Genomic DNA, 20107 nt, shown 5'->3' on the forward strand with positions numbered 1-20107 from the left:
ACCATGTTAAGTGGGACTGTGACTCACAGATTTTGTGTTTCCATGTAATGGGTATTTTCCAACATTTTCTCCTCTAAACTTCTAAAAATTATGCAAGAGACTTAAGAATTTGCTACTATCCTACCAGCCAATTCAATCAAAGTGGATGATGAGCTGCCTTTACGAATTGTTAACATCATGTTATGTTTTGATTCTAATTTAATTTTTTTTCTTGCTTTTAGTTCCAAAATAACACACCAGCCATTAACATCATTGAAGTTTGACTGCTGCAGTACGGCACTGTAGATGGAGCAAGAATTCAGCAGACTGAAGGAACGTTATCTAAACCTGATGAATCCATACTTTGCATTACTAACGCCAGTTCTTTATGCCTGAAAGCATGTCATAGCCAAGGCTTTCTTCCCTCAGAGGCATCTGCATGGAAACAGAAACCGTGCATGTGGGATTCCTTCTTCAGCACAAAGGGCCATCAAAGACGGCCTGTGTAGATGTTGTCCAGAGTCTAGGGACATGCAGTAGTAGCTAAGCTCTACATGTAGCTCTGCTGATTTCAGAGCACCCTACTCTATAAAAGTCCAGTTCTCATTTGCTGGTCTGCCAATACTCAGATCTGTCCTTTCTTTGGCAAAGTGGAGCAGACTGACAGGAGGGTCAGCTTAGGGCCTCAACACCTGGAAAGAGCTCAGTTGTGAAATAGCATGGTTCCAGATCTGCAGTTGGGGAATTTCCATGCACCCAATAGATTAAACAGGAGGGGGAGCACCAGTACGCTGACCAAGAAGAGATTTTGTAAATGTGCCAGCGATACTCAAATGAATGAAACAAACTCTTTAGTTGAGATTTTAAAAATCACACCATATAGAAGATGCCATTCCTGCCTGGTACTGACATGACAATAGTACAGCTTTATTTTTCAATTGCTGCAGAATTCAACACACACACACACACTATAGATATATGATGAAGCATCAGTTTCACTACGATTAATTCCACTGAAGTAAAATAACATTTTTAATTGCATTAATATTCAACTCATTATATTGATTCATAATATTCATGACAGAGAGATTAACCATAATAGAGAAAGAGACCTCCCTTGATTAATAGAGTTAGTGCTCCCATTTATACCAGGCTTGGTATTAAAGTATTCATTATAGAATAACACCCAGTGTCAGATTATGACTAATTATAAATAGCAGAGTTGACTGAGAATAATGTCACTAACTTCTGAATTTTTGGAGAGTTTGATGCTTTACAATTAAAGAGGAAAGCCATTGAACTGTTCAAATGTTGCTCTATGGAAGTGGAAATTTGTCCTTTTAAAGGCAGAGTCAAAAACAGCAACATCCTCTGCAAGGGATGAAATGCCTGACATTGAGAATCATTTTATATGCCATGTCTATGGCAAAGCAAAATGGTGTGACTGGGATAGCATATCAAACTGGCACTACGTTTCTAAACTTTAATAATTATAACAATTATCTATAAATACTATACATTGAATTAAGTGTTTTTTGTCCTCTTGTCTTTTTTCATGTTTCCCTACAAATATGCTATTCTATGACAAAGAGGGATCTCAGGACTTTGTTAAATTTTGTTTGTAACTAGACACTATGGGGTGAGTAGTTACCTGGAGAACTTGTCCTGTGATGGGTTTGTTCCACTTTTTTCGCCTGTGCGAAAGTGGCTACCTGCTGGTTGGCACTTCTACCTGACAGCATGGCTAACGTCAGAATGACATGTGCATACCAATTTCCAATGACATCATAGTGCATTGCATTGCGCCGTCTATGAACTGTGCCAACACTATCCTATCACTGTTGCTATCTCTAACTGCAGAAACAGAAAATAGCCAAGCTGTCCCATGGGATTTAGTAACCCCTGACTTGTAGTCCCTGCCGCAAGATGTTTCATAAGTACAATGTTCAGGGGTAATTTTTTTTCTTCAGCACTCCCAACAGAAAATCATAGGGGGGTGCATACCTAAATTCATGATATGTGCTGCTGGCATATGAAGGTTTGCGCTGGGAGTACTGCTTACAAGTAATGAGTTTTTCAAATGCATTTTAATGAAGACAATGCCCTTTTGAAGTTTTTTTTCATCTTTTACTGATTAATTGAGGTATGGCCCTTGAAATTAGGCTCTGAGAATATTAGTGTCTCAACACCTAACGTGTTTGTATGTAATCCCTTTGTGTGCTAATTTTTAACTGAGGCGTTAAGCCATTTAAACTGAATGGATTAAAACCTCAAAAAAGCAGAGAAAAGGAGTTGTGCTCAAATGCATTCAGCTAATAATTTGCCCAGCGTAATTTCAAGACAAACGGTTCTCACTGAAAGCAGCATCACACTGAAACCATTTAGTACAAAGCCCCAACTGGGAAATTCTCCACAAAAGAGATTACTGCCCTCTGCTGCAATTCTCCAATTTTCATTTGAAAAACTTCCTCAAAGGTGACATTTAAGGCATAAGTTTTCAAACTCCATACGACTGGCGGTGCCTTGCAAGAGGCAGTTCATCAAGATATCATCAGTACAATGCCATCCAATCAAATCAATTGGCAGAAAATTGCAGGCCATTCATCTGGCTGTTGTATGCCAGAGCCCACTAGTGGCACAGGGTCTTGGAAAATCTCACCCCTATTTTAAGAAGATGTGACATAATGAAAATGCCACATTATTGACCGGGCTGTGGAAAATAATTCATCTTGCATGGCATGAATTCACTTCAGACTTCATTATTGCACACTTCAAAATATTATTCCATATCTAACTCAAATATATAAGGCTAAAATTTGCAAAGCTCTGCACTGAAAATTGAGCGTACCAAGAATCAGGTGTGTTGATCTCTGCACCTAATTCTCCAGTGTGCATTGAGCGAGACGCCTCCCCGAGAGCAGAGCCTCGAGTATTTTCCTATAGTATCTTCAATTAAATTCCATTCATTAGTCTCATCACCTCCATGTGATGCAACATGCAAGATATTTAAATGTTTGCTTTAATTGAAGGTTGTTATTATTGAAGATTTCTCTGGATAGTGCATATCCAAAAGATTTCCAGTCTTCCATACTTTAAAGATAGGGGACCTGAAATTCCAGAGGGATTTCCATTTTCAGCCATTTATGGCATTTCTCGAGGGGGTTCTACTAGAGATATGATGGGCAACCAATGGTAGCCCCATGGAATATCCAGGCTAGGGTCTTTAGAAACCATAATGGTAAATGTAATGTGCCTTTTGAAATGTGTCAAGGTTTTGCAAGATAATTAGACAGTTGTGTGCTCAGAAATGGGAGGTTCTCAAAGGGCTAAATAGACATCTCGATACACACATTATCCACAAAGCTAAATTAAACTGCAGTTTATTTCTTGTGCCTGTTAGATACCACATGTATCTAAAATACCTTCCATTTGGATTTCTTTTCTTTTTTAGCCATATATTAAAATCTGCATTTCTTTCTGAATCTGAAGTTAAAGTACATCTCATGTGATAGCCAAAAGTGTACTATATGCATTAGTTCAAGAGGTGTACATAGACATACCAGGTGGAGCTACTGTTCTGTGGAGTTCACATTTATAATTCGGATCAAACTCAGGCCAACTCAAAAAGGTTAACACCTACGATAGCAAAATACTGCGGATGCTGGAAATCCGAAATAACAACAGAAAATGCTGGAAAAACTCACCAGGCCAGGCAACATCCGTGGAGAGAAAATAGAGTCAACGTTTTACCTATTTCAGTTTCACTGTCAGAGGTGATCACCTCCACATTTTATCCTCAAAAATCTATATTCCACAATCAGCCTCTTTCTTGTGGAAAAAATATTTTCCAATATATTTTTCTGGTTCTTCGCATACTTGAATGTGATCAAAGTATCTCACTTATATAGGTGTGTAAAAACATTTTACAAGTACAGTATAGAAGCCTTTTATAAATCCAAAGTCAAATCACAAAGTGACCCCAATTATCCACACTTGCTAAATTTGGAATGACAGGGCTTGGCTCACCTTATCTGTCCTCAGTTTATATTTTTAGAATAGAAACTAGGGCCCTGAAAATCTGCAGTCACGCCAGGATTGTGCTTACCCTGGCGGACTGTGCGAGGTTAGGGGGTGGATCCCTCTTTCACATGGTGATGGCGGGCACCTGCGCCACGAGTGGAACATCTTGACCCGTCTGCCCCAACAAACCTTATGTTGTATTCAGGGGCGGGATACCGAGCCCCACCCCCAGAAGCAACATCGTGCACTCCTCTGGCTCCTTTTCTAAGAGGGGTGCATGCAAATAACAAAAAAGCAAATTGTACCTTTCTGTTCTTCTGGGGTTCAGGCCATAACCCCTACTTGAACCCGCCAGGTGGGGCACACACCCGCTCTTTGTTGGACCGGTATGCTTCTTCTCACTTAGCTTACCAGCTGCCGATACTGAGAAGGAACTCTCGATGTTAGTCCTCAATTTAGTTAACACCGCTCACCTTGTAAGGGACTGGCAGACAATGCACCCCTCACAAGGCCCAGCAGAATCCCCAACATCAGACCAGGGTATGGGGTATGCAGACCCAGCCTATTTTCTGGCTTTTCTGTCACACTTCTGATGGAATTGTGGCGAGAGTATACTGAAAGGACTGAGGATCCTCACAATAATTGCCAGCTGTTTCTACTGGAGAACCATAGTGCTGTAAACCTCAAAGTGCTAATAATCTCATTGGGAGTCTGGGACCCTGCCAACTTCAAGAGCATTTTGAAGGTGTGAAGTCAATGGAAATAAAACCCATTTTACATTATCACACAAAGTCAAGATCTGCTGGTTAGTTCTTAACCTAAAAGTAACAAAGCTCTTTAGAATCTGAGTCCCTTCTCAGAATCCTTAAACTGAGTTCTTTGATGATCTTTAACATAGTGCACACTGCTATGCCCACAGAATTCTGTCCCATTATTGTGATGGAGAATTGAGTGAACTAAAAATTGTCGCCTTATTGGCTAGCTTACCCTTCGCTTCCTTTGAAGTAGAGGCCAGGGGCTAGGAATTCCAGTGGTGCCATTGTGCTGCCAAAAGTGTGACAGTATGGAGCTTCAGCTCACAGGTCTGGCCTCACTGTGACCCCATCCCAAGTCCCAGCTTATATGGGGTGGATGCCAATATTCACTCTTCAATGATGAGCGAGTTACTGGAGAATGGCCACCACCTGAGGAATTGTACCCCAGCATGATTTGCTGCCTTCAGGATAGAGGAGGTGAAGAGCAAAATAGGAAGGACAAATGGAAAGACAAATAATGCAAAGATTAACAGTGTTCTTGAACTAAAAGAAATCTGTTCTCTTTGAGAATAAGAGATGATTAAAATGGAATGAATAATGTAAACCTATGCAAGAACTTGCATTTATATAGTACCTAACACATCTCCGGACATCCCAGCATGCTCTACAGCTAATTAATTATTTTTGAAGTGCAGTTACTGCTTTGTAGGCAACAACACAGCAAGATAAATGACCAGTTAATCTGTTTTTGGTGGTAAAGGATAAATGTTGACCACAACACTATAGGAACCTACTCTACTTCAAATAGTACCAAGGGATCATTTATGTTCGCCTCAGACAGGGCCTCAGTTTAATAACTCATCTGAAAGACATAATAATATAGCACTCCCTTAGTACTGTCCTGAAGTGTCATCCACAATTGCATGCTTTAGTCTTGAAGTGGGTCTTGAAACCACAACTAGCTGTCTCTGAAGCAGGAGTGCTACTACTGAGCCAAGGCTGATATCTAAAGGCATGGATGGTTTCAAGAAATCAAGAGGTAATTTTGAGTTCTGGTTACCTAACTCTACGATTCTACTGAAATGCAGAAGTCAATTTTAAACATTCTCAAATAAGTGATGGGGTTGAACCTGATTGGAGTAAAGTTTAGCTACTCCCCATGTGTTTGTAGTGGTGAGTTGTACTGTGCAGTTAATAGTTTGGATTTTAATTTTGTGTCGTGAAAAAGGCGGTTTAGTGCCTTGGAATGTTTTAAAGGCACTATATACATCTAAGTTATTCTTGTTGTATTAGTAGCCTATACAGTGATAAGCTAAAAATATTATTGTAGTTTGGGATCATCAATGATTTACTACCAAATTTAAATTTTTTGTAAAGAATGCATGAATAAATGTTGTGTAATATTTAATGGGATAATTATAATTCAAATTTTATGCACAATAATAAGAGCGAAAAGTCACTAAAATAGTCTAAACACTGGCATAATCTGAATGGAGAAAAGCTGGAAGCATTAGTCATCCCATCTGCAAGCAAGTCTTTGATAGCTGGACATAAAACCTTCTTAGCCTCTCATCTTGTAAGATGTATTTGTAAGATTTAGCAATACAGATTAGGTACAGGTAAGGGACAAAACTGTTTTCATGGCAGGCAAAGCTCCGTGCTGGGAGCACAATTTCATAAAATTAGCCATGTAGTGTCAGGTTAAAGTAAGCAGAACCCGTTGAGGTAAAATTGATACCATGTATAAAATATATTGTAGGAGTATCACTACATTGCTCACTGCACTTCATGACCCATGGTTTATAAATGATGTAGCCAGAAGTGAATTACTAGGCCTGCCTAGGATTTCATTCTATGGCCTAGAAATTGGGTTTTGGCGCAGCGACGGCTTTAGCGCCGGAAGTTAGTGCCGGAGCTAAGTCGCGCTGGGCGGGCCAAAAATTCACTACTTCTGCGCCCAAACGGCTGCCGGCGCTGCTGAAAGCTGTTAGCGCCTGAAAACTGGCGCTATGCGCTGAATTTCGGCGCTATTCCGGCGCTGCGGCGCCCGCTGCGGTGCGGCAGGTTCGGGAAGTGCAGGCCTCCTCCTTCCCTTAAGGAGGAGCTGCCTGCACCCGGCCGCGGCCCGCGATAATCTTTTTAAAAATGAGCCCGGCACCTCGGACAAGTGCCGGGCTTGCTTCTGTTCCGGGGGGGGGGGGGGGAAGTCCGGGGAGGGAGCTGCGGCCAGGCGGGCGGCGGGAAAGCGGCCGGCCGCCGCGGGGCCTTTAATGCGCCGGCGCAACGTTCTGTAAGGCACCTCTGCCAGAACGTTGCTTGCGGCTGCCACGGGCGAGGCGGCCGCAACTCAATTTCCGAGTTCGGGCGGGTTACCATGGCAACCGGGACGCTGCGCACACCGATGACGTCATCGGTGCCGGCGCAGCGCTACCGGCCTAACGCCGATTTAGGGCCCCTGTCAATTTCAAAACTGGCCATAACTTCGCCGCTAGGCCCTCTAGCGCCTCAAAAGCGGCGCTAAGGCCAGTGAATTTCTAGGCCATTGTGTTTTAAAATCTTGTTCACAAATAATATCTGAAAAAGGAGCCATTCATCGGTGTTATAGAGATCTTCTGTGAGCTCATCTCCAAGTTCTGAGCAATACCGCTACCCCCTATATAGACCACCGAATCCCGCCGGACCTTTACCTCGGGTACACCCTTCCCCATGAGCACACAGCATCACATCCATCAAAGCCCTTTTAACCCATGGCCCAATCCATCTCAGGGCTGCTCTGAAGAAGACACATGCAGCAGACGAAAGACATAATTACTGCACTCCTTACTCTTCCCCAAGTGCACTCTACTTCAAATTCTATCCCCAGTACTAACTAGTCCTGCTATATCCCAAATCCTCCTCCTTTCCAGCTTTGTTCTGAATCTTTCCTGATGTGCCCCAACTGCTTGACAGCTGGCCTTTAGCTTCTCCCTGCTCTCAATTTCTGTCCTAATTAGGCAAATCTGGAGACCACACCCTGATTAGACTGCACCAAACTTGCCTGGCCTCTTTCAACATCATACTGCCTCCCCTCTGTACACAGCAGACCAGAGAACAAAGAGAGAGAAAAAGCTATAGACAACATAAAGAGAGAAAAACAGGAAGTCAAAATCAAAGGGAAATGGCAGAAAAAGAGAATGGGGGAAAAATTCGGTGACACCCCCTTTGGGGCACTAACTTCGGTGGGGCGCTACTTTTAGCGCCCCGTAAAAGTTAGTGCCCTTGCGCCATAAATTTAGTGGAAGCGCCCCAAGCAGGAGGCGGGGCTCTACTGGAAGCCCTCCCCCTCCTTCCTGGGGCGCTACCATTAAATATTGCGGCGCTACGTGCAACAGCGGCATGCGCGTTGGCATGTAGCGCCGCTGTATTGCAGGCCTCCCTCCTCTGATAAAGGGGAGGGGCCTAGTGCAGCGCGAACCGGGGCCCTGCTGGACCACCGGGGAGCGGGGTGCCAGGAAAACAACCCGGCACTCAAGAGGAGTACCGAGCTGATTGATCACGAGCGGCACCCCACAAAAAATGCAGAAGGGGGCAGGAGCTGACAGGCAGCCCAAAAAAAATGGCCACCCGGCATCTGCCCTTTCATTTGCGCCGGCGGTAGGTCAGGGAGCGCGACCGAAGTTTGTGGCCGGGGTGCGAGTGGGGCGCTGCGCACAGCGATGACATAATTGCCGGAGGCGCTGCGCCACAGGGTGCTACCGGCTACCGCCGTGTTAACCTCCCACTGAATTTCGCGGGAGGCGTTAGCGGCGACGCGCCTAGGTGCTAGGGGCCTTGCGCCCCTTTAGCGCCCCCGGGAGGCGCAAAGCAACTCAATTTTTCCCCCTTTAAAAACCTGAAGGGAAAGAAGAAATAAAAGAAAGGAGAAGGTAGGAAATGAGAAGGAAGAGAAAGAAGGCAAGGAAAGTTTTCAAATGAAGAATCGCCTGTACCACACAATTACTCCTGACTCCTTCCTTGACCTCCTCAGTCTTGCTGCTTTGGTTCCCTGATTTGTATTTATTGAAGTTGTATCCACAAGCAACAGCATCGAGAGTTGTACTAATATAATTTTTGAAATATGCTAGCCACCTAATCATTTAATGATTATCAAAAATTACAGCTAATCATAGTTACAGCAGATTGTAGCTAGTATCTTCTTCGGTGACGCTCCCCATTCACTCTCGTTTCATGGTTCACCCACTGACCTCAAAGTTACTAAAGAAAATCCAGCACTGTATCTTTCAGTACTTCATCTCGAGACTAAATTGGCAACAGGCAATTATGATCATTTTACCACGACCAACATACCCCCAGTAATACATATTCTTACATCCTTTATTTTATCCCTTTTCATCTCATTCTTTCTTCTATTTCATCTTTCTTTACCTTGCAGGAATAATCTGGAACTTTGGCAGCTCATTTAAAATTTACCACAGTTGCAGACAAAACTTATTCTCAACATGAATTATCGAGCAGCCCTACATATCGAGCATATAAACCCTGAATCTACGCCATTCCCAACCATCAATATGTCATGTTTTACAGAGAAATGAGTAAGAGCTGTAATTTAGAGGTGGAGGGCCAGAATGGTTTAAGGATATCGTCTGATGATTGGAACTAATTTAGAGCCTTTATCTGTCTTTAGCTCTATAATTTCTTAATTCTGTACATAGTATTTCCCCAAATAACAGTTAAAGTACTGCTGGAACACATTAATGAAAGAGGCAATTGGGATGTCATACCAAAACATGATTGATTTGGTGTTGAAAATGTGTAAACTTGAGCACTCCCCAAAGGCTGGATGAGTACATATGCTGTACATTATTGTAGTGTACCATATAGAGCAGGAAGATCCCTGTTCTTTGCTCAATTGGCTGATCTCAGCTGGAGTGGCAATCAGGGTGCTACAAAAAAATAAATTAGCCACAGCTCCCGTACAGTGACCCCAGTTGGAAAGTATGTCTGCGCAGGCATTGCATGAAGACAGAATCCGGCTCGACTGTGTTGCCATTTACGGCCTGCTGCTACTCATTTTCTGGACTAACACACAAAAAATGGCCATGTTGCTGAGGTACTGGAGTATGACTAGCCCCTAAGGAACTGTACCCGGGCATGAATCAGCACCTTTAGAAGATATGGGGAGATAATTAGAGGAGGAGGAAACAAACACTTTTCCGTTTCTAAAGCAGAATTCTAAAGATACTAAAGGGGCAAAAACCCTCCTGTCGATAATTTTAGTGAAAATGTTAAGGATGAGTAAAAAATGGGAAATCCTGGTTGTGCTCATGCACCAGTTTTAGCTAAAATTATTGACAAGAGGACTATTGCCCCCAAGAGCCCAGTGTATATTATAGCAGATTAATTTTGTGCAACAACAGTCCCAATGCATTCTTTCGGTTGCTAGGGAAGCTGAGAGAGTCATTTCATAATGGCCACTACATGATAATGATTCAGAAAATGTCCCATCCACTTATATTGCAAAAATTACAATAATGAAAATTTGAAAGCACAGGGCTTAAAAAAGGATCTATTATTTGAGGTTGATGAACTCACAGTTCCAGGGGATGCAACAAACTACAGCTTGATATAGAATGTGGCTGAGCTGTATAGATCCAGCATGTATATACTACATTGTGGCATGACATAGTAAAATGTGTATAATATTGGAAACTGTAAAAAAAAAGGCATTCTGTTATTGTCAGAGGATTTGCTTATATAACACTGAATTGTTGATATAGTGGGCCCTGATCACAGGAACAATGAACTGCTTTAAATGTGCTGATACTGGGTTCAAAAGTGAAGAATAATGTGTCTGTGGGTTTTTTCTGCATGCTGTAAGGGACCTGTATCTTTGTGTGAGATGTTATTCTGAGCAATACGGGCTAATCACTCCAGTGTTCTCCACAGAGGCCGTGCTCCATCACTTTGAGGTGTAGTTCTTTCAGTTGGTACTTTTACTGCAAGTCATCATGGGCACTAAATTGGAAATCCTGTTTTGCTGAACATTAAAATTAGCAACAGAAGGAATTTCACCCCACCACCACCTTCTCCAGGGCAACTAGGGATGGGCAATAAACACTGGCCTTGTCGGTGATGCCCACATCCCGAGAATGAATTTTTAAATATACCTTATTTTACCACCAAACTTCCAGATTTGCCAGCATTCTTGATCCTGAGGAGCAAGTATATATTTTGGGAAGATAACTTTTGTTGTCAATTATATTCAGCATAGAAAAATAGAAAAAGCAACTAATTTCAAAAACAGAATTGCAATGTTTAAAAGGAGCAGCAAGCTTTAATTGTTTTAAAATAGTATATCGCACCTTCATTGCTCCAGAGGGAAATGTGAAAATTAGCTGCACTGACAGACACAATAGTATTTGTCTTTCTAAAATGGGTCAGAAACTGGGTCAGCAAGTGAGTCATCTGAAAGGCCCAGCCTTTGTTTAACACTGTCTGTTCACCTCTGGAACTGGGTTTGAATCCAGCCCAGTAAAACAGGATGAAAGCTTCTTCTGTCTGCTGGGCGTAAGGGGCCCCACATGAAACAGGTTCAGGCATCCTTAACAGAGTTCTTGGTGGGGCCTGGGCCCAAAGCAACAAAACTGCACCTAATTTGGCATTAACTTGGTACTAAATTGGCAATCTCACTCAGACAGGCTACATGGATGGCTGTGTGTGAAAAATGAATAAAATGTCACACTACTCCAGTGAAGGGTTCTCTTCTAAATTGAGGTAGAAGCACATTGTTAGGGTGGAGTGAACAGTGACCCGAGAGTAATTGATTCTGACAATGGGTGCCCAGGAATTCCCTAAAATTCACCGAATAAATAATTGTTAACTGGTAGATCATTAGGAGATAGAATCACAATATTAAATATTATTCTGCCAGCAATGTCACTTATGGCAGTGTAACCTGATTAATCAATTATGAAAAATTGGTATAATGTCTGAGTGACTTGTTCGAATGTATAAGTTATATTTATTGGCCTTGTGGAGAATATAACATTCTGTTCGGGAAAATCAAATAGAGCCCATTCCATCTAGAGGCAAAATGTGTAACCATAAAAGTGATTTTAATATTTTAAAAAATACTTTTAATATTGCTTTTCTGTACTCCTAAGATTTATGCATAATTGAAGTTGTAAGTACCTGAGCCAAGAACTATTTGCAAATATTGTAACTAAGAATTGTTACCATAAATGTTCATTTCAAAGTGTTTTATACAACTATATATAAACTAATAAAAGTACAATACATTTTACAATAGGTCTTTGGATTTTTATTTGTGAAGTAAAATTGTGACATTAAGGGACAAAATACAATTAATGTTTTGGTCAATGCTGCAACTTTCAAAGTCCTTATTCCACCAGTCCTATACGTTACTGCTGGGCCTGAGATTATTATCCCTGATGAACTTAAGGCAATATGTTTAATATTCTTTTTTATACAGAATATGACAGAATTTTGAATATAAAATGTGTTCAAATCTTACTGAACCAATACTGATTATTTTTCTAATATTGCCACTAAGTCCAACCTATCCACATAGCTTTCTATTAACGCAGCGTTCTGAAAGCTTGAAATGGCATCATTTTTGTGGAAGAAGTAATGTATTTCAACCAACACAAGCCAAGAAACCTCTATTTTATTTATACAGAAGGCAAAAGCACAATCATCACGTGACAGAAAATTCCAAAAACAACATTTTATCTGTCACCACTTCTGGCATTGTGAAATCGCCCAAGTCATAACTTTTCATCTATTAAAATGAATCAATAGATTGTGAATGTACAATTTCTTAAATATGTGCAACAACAAACATGGATGGGTCGCATACTACAGATTTCTTATTTATATATGAAATGGTAACTGAGAATTGACATGGAGGAGAAGAAAAGACACTGGGCGGAAAAGTGGTAAAAAACGACCATTTAGTCAAACAGCTATGGAGTAAAGATTTCACTGCTGTATTCCTGCCATATGCTAATTAACTTTAATAGGCAGGATCATAGGTTGCACAATATATAAAATAAATAAAACCTGCCCTGTTTTAAAAATACATTATCTCCCACTTTATCCTGGGGTGGATTCAGTGCAGGCAGTGGTGTGGGGGGGGGGGGCGGTGCATGCGTGGCAGGAGGGTGTCCCCCACAGACTCATCCGCGTGAGGCCTGGACCATTTTAACTCCTGGGCCTCATTTTAATGCTGCAGATCTGCCTCCTGCCCGAAGCCGGCAGGAATCATGTCAAGGCTGGAAGGCCAGAGTGGGAATGGTCCCTGCCATAAGGCAAGTGCTTTTGGGGGGCGGCAGAGCCAACGCCGGCCTGGGGAGGGAGAAGCAAGATCATGGCAGGGGAGGCCCAAAGATTCCTTGTGGGGCCCAGAGGAGAACTCCTGGCCCCCAAGGAATCCTTCCAAAAATTTAAAAAATCACTTGCATCTGGCCATACTGTTGCCTCATGCTAGGTTTCATTGGCGACTTTGGCATTGTACGGGCCTCCTGCAATTTTAGATCAAATCGCAGTGCTGATGATGTCATCGGACTGCAACTTTTGCATCATAACTAGGCCCCCACCTGCATGTGGCAGGCGCCCACCACAATGCCAGCAGTTAAAATGGCGATGGGCGGGAACGCTGCGAGAACACAGCGAGTGCTGCCCAGCCTCCATTTTAACCGCCTCCCCGCACCATTCCCACCTGGTGGGCTAGGTTAAAATCAGTGCTATAATGTGTCGTTAACTTCACTGCATTACTTTGTGATATAAATGTTAAAAGACATAGGGGGAGAAATTCAGTTGTTAGCGCCACCGATTAACGCCTAAAGAGGCCGAGAAGTGGGGCGCTAGCCAATTTCCAGCGGGCGCAAGGCACCTAGCACCTCGCCTAGCACCTCGCATGAGCATGCATTTAGCGCCGGCGCTAAATCTTAGCGCCCGCTCATGGGCACAGGCTGATTATGACGTCATTTGAGTGTGCAACGCCTTTTAGGCACCCCGGACCGGAAATTCAGTGGTGCCCCCCTCCGTAGCGCCTGGCGCTAATAGTGACAGCTTACCTGGACCTTACCAAGTTGCTCTCGGGCTGGAGGAGCGTTATTTAAAGGGGACTGGTGTGGTTTAAAAGCAGCAGCCATTTTTGGAGCACAACTTCCTCGAGAGTTACAAAGAGTTGCTGAGCTGCACACTGAGAGCCATTTGACCACTGAGCCAGCGCAGACAGACGATCTCCAGCCTTCTGACCATCACCTTGCTGTTGGTGAGCCTTGACAACGGGGAACCTTCCTGTGGGCACTTATTATGGGGGCTGCATTGGAGGGAAACGTCCTGCTGCTGAATCATCTGGAAAGGGCACTGAGACGCTGGGAGAGGGGGGCGGGCATGGCCAGACGGAGGAGGGCCAACAGACGTCGCCACAGCAGACCTTACGCTGGCAGGGTTTTCCGACAGCAGTTTTCCTACATGAACATGCCAGAGGAGCAGTGTGTCAGAAGGCTGCGATTTAGAAAGGAGGTGGTGACGGAGCTGTGCCAGCTGCTTCAGCCAGATCTGCAGCCTCAGATAAGGTGCAGGACATCTCTGTCGGTGGCTGAGAAGATCCCTGCTGGCCTGAACTTCTACGCGAGCGGCTCTTCTCAGGCTGCGCGTCAGAGGCTGATCAGAAGAAGCTTCTAGGCCCCTCTCACGGAATGCTTGCTGCCATTCCAAGAACAGGAATGGAACCAGTCTGATACCCCCAAGCCTGTGAAGGGCAAGATGCAGGTAAATAGCAGGCATGGCCATTGTAAATGAAGAAAATGTTTCATTACACAAAATGTGATTCCTTCAAACATGAGAAAGCTATGGCAACAAAAAGCAAAACTAATACACTGACACATAACTGCCCCTCACACCTGGGAGACTGTCCAAAACATAAATCACATTCTGACCATCTTCCTTGGCCTTGGTTCCACTGCACCAACCAAAGCATCCAATGCCCCATCAGTGAGGCGTTCTGCCCTCTGCCTCACCCTTTCCATGTCTTGCTAGGCTGGTGCACCACAGGTAGGCTCCCACCGCTTTGAAGGCCTACAAGGCAGTGAGTGTGTCTGCTGATGCCAATTGACCTGCCCCTTTAAGAGCTGGCCGGCGCCAGTGTGTCTCAGGGAAAGTGATTATTGACAGCACCCTCGCTGCGCCCCGCTGCCGTAAAATTGGGTTGCGCCGTCAGGTTAGCGCCTTAGGAGTAGCGTGCAGCGCCTGATTTAGCGCCGCAATCACCTTTAGGGGCGCTGCAACCCAATATCGTGCTAGGTGGTGCTAAATTGCACCTGGCGCTAAACTTTGCGCATCGCCAGGACTAGCGCCTCAAACGCGGCTATGCCGAATTTCTAGGCCATATAGTATACGAGAAGATTTTCCACTTCGGCAATCCCAGTGTGAACCGTCCCTGCTGGCAGTGTAAAACTGCACTCACCTCACCCTAGCCCAAGGTATCCCACCCATTACAATTATCACAGGCTAGGGGTCTACAATTTTCTGATTTGCTCTCTCAGTGGGTGTAATACAGGGATGGCCAAAGCAGAAAATCTTTATGAAACAATTGTATGCATTACTCTATAAGCTGTACAAAACACTGAATGATTAAATGAAGCACTGATGTTTGAAGAGTATAATAAGTTTTAACATTGTTTTTTCCAATAAGCAAACTTTGGAAGCAGCTGTCGGTCCCAAGATCCTCCAGAGTCACATTCTGTATCGACTGGTGCAACAGCCACTGTGGAGGTAAATGTTTGGATAAAGTCTCAAGTCATCCCTGCTCATATCTAGGCAGTGTCCACTTTGAGGACCAGATGATGAGAAACTGTCAGCGTTCACCATCATTACTCTGTAAAACTAACAGCAACTTCTGGAGTATGCACACGCGCAGAAAACGATGAAATCCGGAAGTTGCTGTCAATGGGGGCGCTGTTGCAGTCTTCGAAGATAGAACTTTTTTTAATTCATTCACGGGATGTGGGCATCACTAGCAAGGCCAGAATTTATTGTCCATCCCTAATTACCCTTGAGAAGGTGGTGGTGAGCCGCCTTCTTGAACTGCTGCAGTCCATGATGTGAAGGTACTCCCACAGTGCTGTTAGGTAGGGAGTTCCAGGATTTTGACCCAGCGACGATGGAGGATCGGCGATATACTTCTAAGTCAGGATGGTGTGTGACTTGGAGGGGAACTTGGAGCTCATGGTGTTCTCATGCAGCTGCTGCCCTTGTCCTTCTAGGTGGTAAAGGTCGCGGGTTTTGGAGGTGCTGTCGAAGAAGCCTTGGCAAGTTGCTACAGTGTATCTTGTAGATAGAACACACTGCAGCCACGGTACACGGTGGTGGAGGGAGTGAATGTTTAAGGTGGTGGATGGGGTGCCAATCAAATGGGCTGCTTTTTCCTGGATGGTGTCAAGCTTCTTGAGTGTTGTTGGAGCTGCATTCATCCAGGCAAGTGGAGAGTATTCCATCACACTCCTGACTTGTGCCTTGTATATGGTGGAAAGGCTTTGAGAAGTCAGGAAGTGAGACACTCACTGCAGAATACCCAGCCTTTGACCTGCTCTTGTAGCCACAGTATTTAACTGGTCCAGTTAAGTTTCTGGTCAATGGTGACCCCCAGGATGTTGATGGTAGGGGATTTGGTGATCGTAATGCTGTTGAATGTCAAGGGGCAGTGGTTAGACTCTCTCTTGGAGATACTCATTGCCTGACACTTGTGTGGCGTGTATGTTACTTGCCACTTATTAGCCCAAGCTTGAATGTCATCCAAGTCTTGCTGCGTGCGAGCAAAGACTGATTAATTATCTGAGAAGTTTGAATGGAACTGAACACTGAACCATTAGAAATCACTAATTTGATGTGAACTTCAACTTTTTACGCACTATCCTCGCTTTAAAAATCCATGAAAAAGTTAAGCCTTGTTGAATGAGGCGTAACTGAGTTTTTAACAGCATATTAAGTCATGATTACTGCTGTACAGTAATTTTACATGGTGGAGTGTCATTATCTCCATTGCATGATAAAAATTGCATAGATATTTAGGCCTAGAAATTGACTATAGCCCCGTTTGGGGCGCCGGCCTCGCCAGGGCGCTAAAAGTAGTGCCCCGGAAGCAGTTGTGGCCGCCCGCTGGAAATTCAGTTGGCGCGCCCCAAAGGGAAGCGCGGCGCTACTGGAGGCACCCCGCATCCCTCTTGGGGCGCTGCAACTGAATATCGCTGTGCAACGTGCCGCAGCGCCACACGCTGCGGCATGTCACACTGCGGTACTGCAGGCCTTCCTCCCCTTCTTAAAGGGGAGGGGCCTTGTGCAGCGCGATCTGGGGCCCAGTTGGGCCCCCGAGGATCGCGAGTGCCAGCAAAAGAGCCCGGCACCAAGGAGAAGTGCTGGGCTCTTGGAATGCAGTCGGCACTCCACGGGGGGGCGCTCAGGAGGCCGGGGACGGCAGCATGGAGAGGTGCTGGCAGGCGGCCAGCAACAAAAATGGCCGCCCCACACCTCTCCTTTAATTAGCGCCTCTACTGCCGCAGGTAGGCCCCCCTGAACCGGTCGCACATAGCGTCCAGCGTTAAATCAGGGGGCGCATCTAAATATCACAATTGGGGCGTCAGCGGGGTGCTGCGCACACCGATGATGTCATCGGTAGCGGCACAGCGCTAACGGCAAGCGCCACCATTAGCGTCCTGCTAAATTTAGCGGGAGGCGTGGCCAGTGGCTTCCGACCCACTTAGCGCCCTCTTAGGGCGTTAACGGGTGGCGCAGCCCACTGAATTTCTAGGCCTTAGAAAATTAAAAACTAATTTTCAATTTTTTTAAAGTTTCTTTATGATATTTCAGCTTTTACCTTAATCCCATAAGTATGTCCTGAATCTTTATTTTTCTTTCTGTAAAATTATTTAAAAATGAATGATAAAACCTACTTTTTACTTCCTGGTTTGCTGTCTGTGAAAATTCTTCAATGTGATCAGCCTGCTTGATGACATCACTGTTGCCAGATGCCACAGATTCCCTATAGATGGCGCCAAATGAAAAGTCATGTCGGAAAATGAGAAATCGCTACCACAGTGCCCTTTAAAAGTTTGTGGGCAACTTTCTTCGTGGTCAGTGGCAAGCACTGCCACTCTGCCGCTGACCCCAAAATACGGGCCATTAAATTTTGAATACAGTGTGATCTGTAGGGACTTAATTGTGTAGAAAGGAGATTTGTTTCTCCTGTTTTAACGGTTACAATTATTGCCTGCAGCAGTATTAAGCCTTACTATAGCATTGCATCTATGATGTAAACCTGTCTATCGACTATATCTGTATTGAATAATTGTTGAACTTATATACATACTACATTTAATGGTGTAATAATGTGAATTTAAACTTTAAAGGTTTATTACCATAAAGTGTTGAAGCTACAGCGATTACTGACAAGAAAAGCAGTATCAGATGACATGAGCAAGGTCAGAGTTTTGTGAGAGGAATTGCTAAACAAGAAGCGATCTGACGGGAGCGAGGGAGAAGATTGAGACCAGGAAAAGGGGAAACGCCTTGGGAACCGGGCTTGAAATGGAATCTTTAGAGTTGAAGCCCCACATAATTAAATGAATGCAATGATCTATGAATTTTATTCACATATTTACTGTAGCTATAATAAACGCTCAGTTTTTTAAAAAAAACATTAATTTAAAAATCATCTAGGCTAGGGAAATAATGTGTCCTTCCCTGCATTTCCCACATCCCAAGAACAAATAAAAAAACAAGCCTGGACAATATTATGGTTTTACTTAAATAATAGTTATAGATAAAGAAATCATAATAAATATACATACTTACATCATACTATTCATCTGGAAGCTCACGAATTCTAAGTTAGTAGTCAACAAATATTTAACATCTATTACATCATACCAGAAACCAGTCACTGGAGCCGAAAATCAAGCAATGTGTAAACCGGGCTGCCGATCATGGTGGTAAAGGTGGAAATTCATCCCAAGAATTGCCTAGTAGTGGGGTCTGCCTACTGACCCACACTGCTAGCCTGCATCAGCTCGAAGAGTGAGTTATTCATTGCATATATGCTCAGAGTTACGTAAATTCTGGCAGTTAAAGTTGAGTTGTGCTACAACTATTGTCTTATTAAGAAGATATGCTATGACATCATATTTAATAAGAAGCGCGAATAGTTGCAAATAGGCTGGAAGCAGATGAACATAACTTTCTCAATGATTACTTCCTCCAAGATAAATCTAAACTGGCCAATTACTGCCTTATCAGCCTCCTCTCAATCATTAGTAAAGTGGTAAAATAACAACAGAGAATGCTGGAAAAGCTCAGCAGGTCAGGCAACATCCATGGAGAGAAATTTGAGTTGACGTTTCGGGTTGAAACCCTTCTTCAAAACTGGAAAGAAAATAAAAAAGATCGAAGGCAAAGCTGCGATCGAACAAAAGAAGAAAAGGAGACAATAAAAGGTATAAGAAGCCAGATGAGATGGTAATGGGCCCATGGAGACAAAAGGCAGCTGAGATTAGGTGTGAAGTGTACTGGCAGGATAAGGACAGCTGCCAGGTGAGAGAGAGAAACAAAAGGAAAGGAGGGGGGGGCGAAAGGAGGACCCAAAACAAGGGGATAGAAAAAATTTAAAGGAACAAAGTAATAGAGGCCGAGGTTATGATCTGAAATTATTGAACTCGATATTGAGTCCGGAAGGCTGCAAAGTGGTGGCAGGAATCATCAGTAATTCCATCAAGCAACACCTACTTGCCAATAACCCGCTCACTGATGCTCAGAGCTGAACAACATCCAAGTCTGGACTAACATAAGAGCCAGGTGAATGACCATCTCAAACAAGAGAAAGCCCAGCCATCTCCCTCTTAGCTTCAATGACGCCATCAACAGCTTGGATGCCACATTGACCAGAGCATAGCTAGACTAGCCATTTCAGGACCATGGCTACCAGAGCAGGGCAAAGGCTGCATCGTGGCTCACCTCCTGACTCCTCAAAGCCTCTCCACTCTCTACAAGTCTCAAGTCAAGAGAGTGGTGGAATACTCACCACTTGCCTTGATGGGTACAGCCACAGTAGCATTCAAGAAGTTCAATACCATCCAGGACAGAGCAGTTCATTTGATCAGCACCCGTATCACTGACCTCAATATCCACCTCCTCCATCACTGGCGCACTGTGGCTGCAGTATGTATGATCTACAGGATGCACTGCAGCAACACACCAAAGTTACTTTGACAGCACCTCCATTTCTTGTGACCTCTATCACAGAGAAGGACAAGAGCAGCAATGTCTTGGGAACAGGGGCAGGTCCAAGTTCACCT

The 20107-nt window shown here is 43.9% G+C and overlaps 1 protein-coding gene across 1 annotated transcript in view; it reads left to right on the forward strand.

Annotated features, from left to right (window-relative positions):
* Positions 1 to 6813, forward strand: part of LOC147112608 (fibronectin type III domain-containing protein 4-like) — a 347906-nt gene extending 341093 nt beyond the window's left edge. Inside the window, exon 6 of the mRNA XM_085997029.1 lies at positions 222 to 6813. Coding sequence (XP_085853155.1) covers positions 222 to 263 — 42 coding nt within the window. The 3' untranslated portion in view covers positions 264 to 6813. The remainder of the gene's footprint in view (positions 1 to 221) is intronic.
* Positions 6814 to 20107: the final 13294 nt, after the last annotated feature.

Source organism: Somniosus microcephalus, chromosome 9, assembly GCF_052327205.1.
Source record: "Somniosus microcephalus isolate GS21.2 chromosome 9, FLI_Smic_1.0, whole genome shotgun sequence".
NCBI classification, from domain to species: Eukaryota; Metazoa; Chordata; class Chondrichthyes; order Squaliformes; family Somniosidae; genus Somniosus; species Somniosus microcephalus.